The sequence below is a fragment of the Drosophila virilis genome, chromosome 2, assembly GCF_030788295.1.
Source record: "Drosophila virilis strain 15010-1051.87 chromosome 2, Dvir_AGI_RSII-ME, whole genome shotgun sequence".
NCBI lineage: Eukaryota > Metazoa > Arthropoda > Insecta > Diptera > Drosophilidae > Drosophila > Drosophila virilis.
The window spans coordinates 34,243,744-34,255,058 of record NC_091544.1 but is presented as its reverse complement, the minus strand read 5'-3'; the positions used below and the strand labels follow the sequence as shown (position 1 = coordinate 34,255,058).

General features: G+C 45.3%; 1 protein-coding gene across 1 annotated transcript; it reads left to right on the top strand.

Moving 5' to 3' along the window:
• The first annotated feature begins 3,542 nt into the window (after positions 1-3,542).
• LOC138910995 (uncharacterized) lies at positions 3,543-4,043 on the top strand. Its single transcript, XM_070207663.1, has one exon. It carries the CDS (start codon positions 3,543-3,545, stop codon positions 4,041-4,043), a length of 501 nt encoding a protein of 166 aa, XP_070063764.1.
• Positions 4,044-11,315: the final 7,272 nt, after the last annotated feature.

The following is an 11,315-nucleotide window of genomic DNA, read 5'->3' as shown; positions in this document are numbered from 1 at the left end:
TTTATCAAACTCACTCGAAGAGTGATTCGCACTTTTGAAAAATCCATCCCTTCTTGGTGGAAATGGGAGTCAGACTCATTTCTAAAGATCGTCATGAAAATGTTTAGCAATTTTTACAGAATCCAAGCTTTTTCCGTAGAAAGCGATGTAAAGTTTTTGGGGTGAAGTTTCAAGTGGTGCCCGATTTGCTTCAAACTTCTTTTCAAAGTTCTCCATATGAACTTAGTGAATAAGCGATTAGGGAAATTCCACCCCCAAAAGTGGTAAGTCCGTGGAAAACGGTTGGATGAATGTTTATCTGATCGGTTACAAAAAGATAATTAATTTTTAAAGTAAAGAGGCAAGGAGCCATTGCTACTATAATTAATTTCATTAGTATTACTGGGTATAGTGAATAAGATTAGAATAAGCGCATAGTTTTAATTTAAACTCCGGCCGCCGCTGCGACCGTGCGTTCGTGATCGCTTACTCCTCGAGAGCGCAATTCGTCGGCGAGAGCGAAAGCTCCGAGGCGAAGTTGTGAAGGCTCGCGGCGAAGTTGAGCGGCCGAGGCGAACGCATGGCACTTTTTGAACGACTATCAGGGTGAGTAGATATGCACTGAAAAGAAGTGTGAGCAACGAAACGCAAAATGTGCAGCGGAGTGCTAGGGCTCCAAGACAGTGCGGCAGAGGTTTAGTTTAGGAAGCATAGTAGGGTAGTGAATATTAAATAAGTGAACGAAGTGAATGTAATGAGCCCAACGAAAGAAATTGCGACTTCTGGTATTCTCGGGCGGTCTAATGATTTCTAACATCGGGAATAAACGATGTTTACCTTTACTTAGCGATAGCATGTGGTACGAGGCTACGGCCCGATAGTGTAGCTGGTGAGTGGTCACGGCCCAGTAGTGTAGATGGGGCGAGGCTATGGCCCGGTAGAGTTGGTGGTACGAGGCTGCGGCCCGGTAGAGTAGTCGTTGTGAATATAGAGAGAGGTATAGTTTGATCGGAACATTCACAGGGACTTGAGGCGTTTAGGGGCGTGGCACCCCGCAGGGGGGCATAAATAAGTGATCCAAAAAAAAAAATTGTTAAAGGTATTTGTAGTCGGGCTTACCCTAAGGGTTGGGTACCCTGGTAGAGGGAAAGGGAAAATTATTCAAATGACAAGAATAGGGTATGGAGTAGTCGAGCATACCCTAGAGAATTCATTTCATGCCCTGTGTTTGAATTGTGTCCACCGATCCCAATTTATGGTCCGTAAAAGAGGAAAGTCGGAGCAGGTATTGACAAGACTCGGGGGTAGACGTGCGGATCCTCCAGCGGCGCAAGGAGGAGTTAGTAGCCATCGTCCAGGAGTTCGAGCTGTAAAAGGAAGGGCGCGTGGAGGAGCTGCGTAGGCGGCTATACACCTACGTGCAGGATGGCGGCCATTCATCTGAGATCTGGGCTCGGCTTGCCGAGTTGGAGGCCTATCCTAGCGTAGCCGTCACGGGGGTTGAGGGGGTGAGGCTCACGAATCCGGGAAAAATTAAGATCAGAAGACCAATCGAGCCTGTTAATGTCCCCTATGCTCCCCAACCATATTCTAAGTCGGAGGTCAGGCCTTTCACAAACATTCCGGAACAAGTTCGGAAGTGAAGCATAAGATACGATAGCCGCTCCGACCCCCTTGGGTTCCTGGAGGACCAAAAGGAGCGCGCTATCAGCCTCCAGGGGAGCATCCCAACCCGTTGCGGTCTTCTACCATCGGATTCGGAGCGAGCATTGTGGATGGACGAGTCTCTGCCTCGCCGGCAACGGCCTCAGCGGAAGTTGCCCACCAAATGGTGAATCAAGAGGCCGGAGTCGGGTATAATCCGCGACGAACCTGACATAGGTGCGCACAGGTCAAGCTCTTCCGTGGACGGTGGCCGAATCGTCGTTACGGTGGAGATTGAAGGGCGAACGATGCCAGCTACCATCGATACTCGCGGCATAATAGGCTGGCAGATGGGTCTACCCTCGAAGCACGGAAAGCATTGAGGTTAGACGTTGGCCTAGCGGGGAAAGCGACCAGTATGTTAATGCTTATCATGCAAGACCACGTCATCATGGGGATGGATTTATTAGGTGCGATGGGAACGACAATCCGCTGCGGCCGGTCGCTGGACCCGGAATGAGAGAAGAGCCGAAAGAAGGTCTCACGCGTCGAGAAGGAACCGAAGAAAGGCCTCCCAGGTCATGGCAGGGGAGCATCTGCTTGGCAACTGAAGGGAAAAGATGAGGAAAAAGAAGCGAGGCCGGCATCGAACGGAGAACTTGAAGAGCCCAAGAGGCGGCGTGCAGAACAGCAAAGGCAGATCTGCGATGGCCATGGAGGTGGAACGGTGGAAATGTGTCGGGTTATGGAGGGATTAGGAACAATGGCTCGCATCCACACGGACACAGGAATTAGGGCCAGTTGCAGGAGTCGAGCGATCGCGGAGCTCTGTCTGGAGTCGGACTGGTGCCTAGAGGAGGTGAAACGCATGGCGAGCCCAGCGTCCAGGCGGAGTGGCCAGTGGATCCGGAACTCAGGGAGTTCCTGAAGTCGGAACTGGCACTCTTCGTGGGGCTATAGGGAGTCTTGCACATCATGGAGCACAAGATCCGGCAGAGACACGACAAGCTGTTAAAGCAGAGAAATTACCCGAAGACTCCGGCCATACAGAGGGTGATTGACGGACAGGTGGATGAGCTGATCCAGCGCCCTCATCGACTATCGACAACTCAACGCGCATTCCGTCTCAGATACTGATCCTGCTCCTAGGATTAATCACATCCATGAGAGGTTATATCACGTCCCCTTCATCTACACTCTGGATCAGAAGCACGGGTACTGGCAAATACCGATGCCAGTCGATAGTCAAGAGTGTACGGCGTTCTTTGTCCCTGGAATGGAGGGTTATGCCATTTGGCTTACATTCGGCTTGTGCGACATTTCAGAGAGCCTTGCAACGGTAATAGGGCCGGAGATGGAGCCACATGCATAAGCTTACCTCGACGATATCGTGGTAATACGGGCAAAGAAAGAGGAGCTGGTGAAGAATTTGAGGACGGTATTCCGCCGTTTAAGGGCGGCCAATCTCAGGCTCAATAGAAACAAGTGCAGCTTCTTCAGGGAGAGGCTGGTCTACCTGGGACATGTCACTTGTGGAAAGAATACGTACCGATCCAGAGAAGGTGGAGGCGATACGTAACCTGAAGGCCCCGATAAATTGTAAGGAATCGCGGCAGACGGGATGGCGTCATGGTATAGGTGCATCGTTCCTAACTTCGCAACCTAGTCAAAGTGCCCTTTAAGAAGGGGCGGAAATGGGCATGGGAGCAAGAACAGGAGACATTGCGTCAATTGTCCGGACTTTTCCTTCAAGTTCGTCTTCCAGACTGACGCGAGTGAGGTGAGGTATGAAGTGCTGCTGAATCTGCCAAAAATTCAAGAGCGAGCCACTAAAAACGGCTGGACATATGCTGTAGCAGAGCTAATGGCTCTGAGCCGACTTCGTCGGGCTCTTTCCACGCTCGAAACAAGGCAACACAATGCTATTAGTGTTTCATGATGCCTTTTCAAAGTGTGAGGAACTGGTTTCTCTTAGAAGAGCCACGGCGGCGCACCTGCAGACCGCGTTCCGAGCGAGGATTCTGAGTAGGTTCGGGGTTCCCAGGAAATTCGTGTGCGATAACGGGACACACTTTAAAAGCCGTAGCTTCAATGCTTTTCTGGGGTCACTGGGTGTAGAGGTCCAGTATACCGCCCCGTATTACTCGCAAGAAAATCCTGCCAAGAGGACCAACAGGATCGTAAAGACAATGATAGCGCAATATATCCCGAAGAACCCCACCGAGAGCATGTTGTGGGTGGACATTGTGGACCTCTTTGACGGGATCGACGGATGGGATACCAGCTTTGAGGGACGGTCGCCCGCAATGTCGACCCTGAGGTCGCGCCGAGGAGCCCCACGCCTACAGAGGTTCTCGGAAGCCACGCAAGGGTCCGCTTCCACGTATCCATTGGGAAGGAAGATTATAGCGTTATGTTAAGAGCCAGAGGCGCCGTCACATGCCAGACATAAGGGGGGAAGGGGGTATAAGGCGACTACCAGGATTAGCCACTGAATCTACCGCAAGGAGCCGGCTTCTCTATGGCCAAGATCAAGGCAAGGAGCCGTTGGCGGAATGTTTCAATATAGTTTATAGTTTCTTGTGGTGGGTTAAGATCTTAGTTGAGTAAGAGAGCAAGAATCCATCCATATTAAAAATTATTTTTAGAGTAAAGAGGCAAGGAGACATTGATTCTATAATTAATTTAAATAATATTACTGCGTCAAGCGCATAGTTTGCATTTTAAATAAGATGAAAAGACACCGTCTTCGCGAGCGCAACTTCAATCCGGTGGTGAAGTTGCGCAAGCTCGCGGCAAAGTTGAGCGGCCGAGGCGAACGCATCGCTCGCTAGCGAACGCGCCGGCACTTTTTGAACGACTATCAGGGTGAGTAGACATGCACTGAAAAGAAGTGTGAGCAACGAAACGCAAAATGTGCAGCGGAGTGCTAGGGCTCCAAGACAGTGCGGCAGAGGTTTAGTTTAGGAAGCATAGTAGGGTAGTGATTAATAAACAAGTAATGAGACCTACGAAGGAAATTGCGACTTCTTGTATTCTCGGGCGGTCTTATGATTTCTAACATCGGGAATAGACGATGTTTACCCTTACCTAGCGATAGCATGTGGTACGAGGCTACGGCCCGATAGTGTAGCTGGTGAGTGGTCACGGCCCAGTAGTGTAGATGGGGCGAGGCTACGGCCCGGTAGAGTAGGTGTTGGGAACATAGAGAGAGGTATAGTTTGATCGGAACATTCACTTCCCAATGCTACGTTCAGACTAGCATTGAACTGGCATCAACAGCCAGAAGCACTTCTTGTGGGGCTGTTGGCTGACCGATAGGGTCGACCGCCACGGGGATCATGCATATGGAGTAGAGTGTGGCGCTCCCTTTTGCAAATTTTGCACTTGGCTCCTCTGCGATATGACTGCCCTGAGTGTTGATGAGCCGGGCAGTTGGACCAATATTTGTTGATCAAAACGGCGTGGAGTCGCTTCTCGGGCGTAAGCTTCATGAAGATCTGGCCCTTGTGTAGCGCATGGATACCTCTACACACGCGGCATCCAAAGTAGTCAGTTCCTTGGCGTTGATTGGATCGCTTCGATAGCGGTGGTTCTGGTTCTATACAGCGGAGTGAACTGAAGAATAAGATGTAGGAGAGGAACTTAGTTTTTTTGTGACATTTTTTTCAACAAAGGGTGGTATTATTCGCCATATTAGGAAGAAGGACCAATTTGGCTATTGACCACGTCCACTACGCCGACCTTGTCATCTGTACCTGGGCAAGCCAGCCGGACTCGGTCAAAGCTCTCTTCCTTGTTAATCACCATATCATGGCCTAAAGTTAAGGCAGTCTTCAATCTTGGAGAGGAGAGTCCAGAACTCCTCAAATGTATATTTTCAGGATGAAGTGGGTTTGTAGAATGGGCCTTGAAGCTTTTGACATCTGCCTTCCACAAACTGCCCATGTGAGGAGCGCCAGTAGGATAGAAATGCCAACACAAGTTTTGATGGCTGTGATTGTATAAGATGAGCCACTTGATTACTTGCAAGAAATCTTTCGAAAGAACGGTCGGGGCTTTCACATATGTTTTCCCATTATCTGAATACGTCTGCTGGTAAAGGCCACGTCTTGCTATAAATCGCGCAATTGTGGACAGAAATGTCTCCTTGGTTACGTCTGTCGTGTCTTCTAAATAATTCGTGCTGAAACACACGAAGTCGTAGACATGACTTTTGATAATTTCGCACGCTCGACCAGTGTAGCTTTAAATATCGAAAGGTTAAACAAAATCTACACCTGCCTGTTTGAAGGTTGATTTCGCCTTTGGGAGCTCACCCATAAGTTGGATATGTAGTCTTCAACGGTGTATTACACAGAACTTGCAGGAATTTATGGTAGATTTTACCAGAACCTTGAGCAATGCGATCCGATATTTGCTTGTTATGAGACGCATTACCAACTATTTGCCTCCGTGAAAACAAATGAGGTTGGTAAATCGGACCGTGAAAAATCACAATTGGCCTTAATAATTATGGGGTGTCGCTCATCATGCCTCATCATAAGGTTGACGCTCTCGCACCTCCGCAGGATGGCAGAATACCCTTTTGATCGATGAAAGGGTTTAAATTGCGAATGCTGCTTGACCCTTTAATTTTCTTCTTATCAAGCAGCTCTACTCCTAAGGATAAGCTTGTCGTTGAGTATGCTCCATAAGTAGGAGCTGAACTATTGTAAGTCCTTCACTACGGATCTTAGAAGGAAGGTGGATCGCTGGATTTCTACTGCGCTGGATAAAGCGACAGACATATGCGATAACTCGCAATGGTTTGCCGAATCTGGAGAATCGTTCCAGATTCTTGTCGGAAGGTGGCTGTGTGATATTGCACTTAACTGGAAGGAGTTATATATCTGTCTCAAGTACCATAACAGGTAGTTGGACTTGTGGTACTTGTAACCATTCCGGTCCATGCAATCATACGACGCTGCCCATCAGGTTCCGAGGAGAGATCCCCCGACCAACTAAGTCAGCTGGGTTATGTTTGGATCGAACATGTGTCATTTGCCATTGGTTGACGTTATCTTGGCTACCCGGTTAGCCACAAAGGTAGACCATTTGCATGGAGGTTTGTCCAAGGCAAGAATAATGGTGGAATCTGTCCAATTGAATTTTTCTCTACTCTGGGTAGGGAGCTGAGGAGTAGGAGCCGTGATGACCTCGGAAGGAAGGTCGGCACCACACAGCTTTAAGCGAGGTAGTGATAGTGTCTTAACTGGCGCGACTCTCGTTTTTGCTGCGAGAAGATGAGTGAAGATGCATTCGTTTATCTCCTCGCGCAAATAAAGTGCCGCACCATATGTGCGCTGGGGTACGTCGCAGAAACCATGGAGCTGCACTTTTGCACTTGGCTGGAAATCTCTACAGAGATATTTGGTTAGGAATTCATGGCAACGTTGAACTAGATCTTCAGGCAGGGAATCATCCTAACCTTTTTTTTTTGCTTGAACTATCACTGGTGCTAGCCATCCGGATCGAACAATTGCGCAATCGAAGCGAAGGCTGAGACACCATTTTGGACAGAGATAAGAAAAACTGGTTTGTTGTGGCTTGCCAATGAATACCTAGCGTTCTGGCGACACTAGCCCCTTCTATTTCTAAGAAATCCGTAGTGGTATAATCGCCACTTTAGTATAAGAATCGCCAGAACGGATTGGAGATCTGGTCCCGTGTCTACGATATTATTTAGGCTTTTGCCATAGTGCGTTAAGCACAACGCGAACCTATGTTGTGGTGCTGGGGCTTCAAAAAGGTATGATGCGGCAAATAAAAACTATTGGGGATGTTTTTTGGAGAGACTTGAGTCATATGACCTAAATCGAAGTAGTCCTGAATTTTGGAGTCGTACTGCTCTTTCCAAGGAGGGTTTCTTTTTAAACGACTCTCGTTCTTAAGAAATTGAGCAACTATTGTGTTCCCGAAAAAGGTAGGCTGCCATACTCGTTCCTCCAGAACGAGTCGGAGATCCTTACCAATTTGGCTGGAGTGTCCTCCAGTTCCCAAACTTTTCTGCGAATAATGTATAATTGTTCTTCTTGAGAGACAGATATTCAAGTCGAGAATGATTAGATTGCTAGAATCCAGCCGAAAATAGTTTCCTGACCTGAACTTTTGTGAAAATTATGGTCAGCCAACTGGAGGTTTGGCAGGGTTAAATTGCGATTGAGGGATCGAACATGATGGTAGATTAAAGGTATAACGTAGTCGGTTGCCTCGATTTGGATACAGGGCTTGGAAGGATAGCCAATATTATTTAATTGCGGTAATTTTCCCTGGAGCACAATTGTGAAAGGTAATATTTGGATGTGAATATAATTATATTGGAGCTAACCAAGTTAATAAGTTAATTTGCGTAACAGCGTTAAATATTAAAAAAAGCAACAGTCCGGCTTCTGCAACGCTTTCGCCCTGTCTCTTTCTGTGTGTTTGCACATTGTAGACGAGCTCCCCAGGCCGCCAATTTCCACAATAGTTTCTTATCTGAAAGAGCGAGATATTCATCGAGCTGTTCATGCACACGAAACAGAAAAGGTATGACCTACATGCGGCAACTTTGTGCCACTGAAACACCTAAACTGTTGCCACCATCTTAAGCTCCTGCGCAGTCGCCAGAGTACCAACACTGGCTAGCGTGTGGAAGCGCCTTTTATAAGATCATGTTTCAAAAGCCATAAGCACAGTATCGCAATCGTAACCTTGGACGTTTAATAAGAGATTTACATTTTCGATCCGCATTTATAATAGTCAATTTGGGTTTAAAATCAGGGCAATACAGCTATTCTTTCTTTTCGCATTAATGAAATTCATCATCCTTTCTTTTTTTTATAATTTGCTAAGTATAATCAATTAATGAATGTAAGCTGACGGTTAGTTATAAGATGAAATAAAATAATTGTATATTTTGTCAGATGGTTCAGCGACAGAAATAGTCAGTAGGCTTCACGTGAGTACCTGCCATGTTGGCTTACTCTCACGGTATTCGAAAATACAACGAGCCGAAACAATGCGTTGGACTTTCGCCCCTCCAGGACACTGTCCCTGCTCGAACAGTGTCCCTTCGGTACCAATTGAATGAATGCCGGGCGGAGGCAATACATTCGCTCATTGGTGGGAGGTGAGGCCGGTCTAAAACCTCATAAAAATGTATGTTTTTGTTGCAACGCAACTCCACGTCGAGCAAGCTCAACCCGCGATTTGGGTATAAACCACAGCCATACGATATTCCTTGAAGGGCCGCAACCAAAAAGTCAGCACGGAACAAGTTCCGTGGGCTCCTGGCTACCCGTGGCGTGGATGTATACTACCCAGTTTGGCCTCCACCGGCCTAAGAATGGGTCGTCTTAATGTTTTTGCCGCTCGAATTAGCTGGTTGTCCGAATCAACCTCGGACAATCGCCAGCGTCACCACGAGGAGGCCACTAATAATTAAATGTGGGGCACAATGTGCCTTCGAGTCGACTTGACTAATGATTTACGAAATACGCAACATGCCCTTCTTCATCGGTCCATTAAACCCCAAACCCGGCGACAGTACGACAAGAATACTAGCCTACATAACTATTAAAATGGAAGTGATCTGGAAACAGGGGCGGCCCAAGACATTTTATAGGTCCCGCCAAAGTATGGTGGATATAGAATAGGGTACCTGCGGTAAACTAATTCATTTTTATCAGTTTGATAGTTATCAATTCGTTCAAGTGAACCATACAGATTTATCCTTTAGCTTTTTCAAAGCCTCATAAATGTGCAGTTAATTATTTCACTTATGGTGTGACAATGGAAAGAAACCGCGCCACAGGCGACGAGCTTCAGCAGCAAAGACAAGAAGTGTACGATCCCCGTAACCAACAGGCCCACGGCTAGAGCCGTCCAAGGCAAGCGGCGATCCAAACGGACAGAGAAAATACAGAGCACCACTACACGCTTCGGACAAACACGCAACCATTCCCAATAAAATCTTAGGCCCAGCCAACGAAAACAATTTTTACGAAACCCCTTCAAGTTATCGAAATAACATCAAAAGTAATAATATCAAGTAAAAGCTTCACTTTTATTCACGTTAATGACTTTATATTTTTGCAAAATACAATCATACTGTATTATGAATAGCTACCTCAGCGTGCAGAATATTTGGAATATCATAATTTCCTGGCTTTTAATGGAATTATATTTAAAATAATCTCTTATCATGATTTTATAATTTATAACTAACTTAAGACAACCATAAGCATGATCATATATTTACATTAATATTTTAACTATTTTCGTGTCGTATAAACTACTATTAGTTTATAACGCTTGCCAATATTATGTTAGGTTACAATAATTATTATTTCTGAGTTTCAGTCGATTTGCTTAGGAATATATAGCATTGATGATTACGCAAAAGAATTTTAGATTAGATTCGAGATAGCTTATAAAAGATGAAATTTCTAACTGATTTTGACAATTAATAACGAAATATAGAATACGATAAAAACTAAATCATATAGAACTAGAGATAGGATATTTAGTTCCACTAAAAAACAACACAGCTTATTAGTTAGTTCTTATTAAGGTCCTTATGAAGTTATAAGCATAGAAGATAGAAACAACATTAAAATAGACATAGGTAAAATCAATATCAAATAATAAATAAGAACAGGCTAAAAATATTCAAAAAGTAGTCCGATTTGCTTGGACGATAGCGAATTTAGAAAACTTGACAATGCAAGTCAGAAACTGTTTTTGCCCGTAGAAAAATATCTATGTGGAGCATTTCTTCAGCGTATGTTGGAATCGATGTTACTCCAAGTTCCTGTCTATTTGGGTGTCTGTTATATTTGGCTTTGGCTTAGACTTTGCAATTTTTGGCGACAAATAAACACGTAGGATTTGTTTGATGTTTTCTTGCGCGGCATGGATTGTGTTCTGCCGTGAATAATTCGATCTGTTCGTTTTTGTTTGTAAAGTTGAATACGATGTTTACAGTGCCAGAACTTAGTTTTTGGAAAATTCAATACCATATCTGGTTGAAATCTGACCAGAGTGGAAACCTCTTTGAGGGTCTCAAATATGGAGCTTTTGTTAGTGAAGTTGATTAAATGGCGAGTCTTACTGCCGAAAGGTATGAGATTACGTTTCATTGGAAAATTACCTTCTCTAGAACTATTTGATTTCTGAAGCAATTTACGTTTTTACGTACTGTCGGGGCAAGGCATCTGGTACACAATTTTTTTACATTGGCTTGTAGAACTTTTTTACATCATGTTTTTCTTTCCACCTTTTAATTTTCGTATTCGTGTTCTTTTCCGAAACTGCAAAGGTTAAAGGTTGGTGATCAGTCATTGAATAATAAACAGATACAGAGCGGAATATTCACTCCAAGCATTTACTATCTACTTACTTTTTATACCCTTGCAGAGGGTATTATAATTTTGTCGTCAAATGTGTAACGCATAGAAGGAGACATCTCCGACCCCATAAAGTATATATATTCTTAATCAGCATCAACAGTCGAGTCGATATAGCCATGTCCGTCTGTCCGTCTGCCTGTTTGTATGCGAACTAGTCCCTTAGTTTTAAAGCTATCTTAATAAAACTTTGCAAAACTACCTCTTTCTGTTGCACGCAGCACATATGTAAAAACCAGCTGGATCGGACCACTATATCAT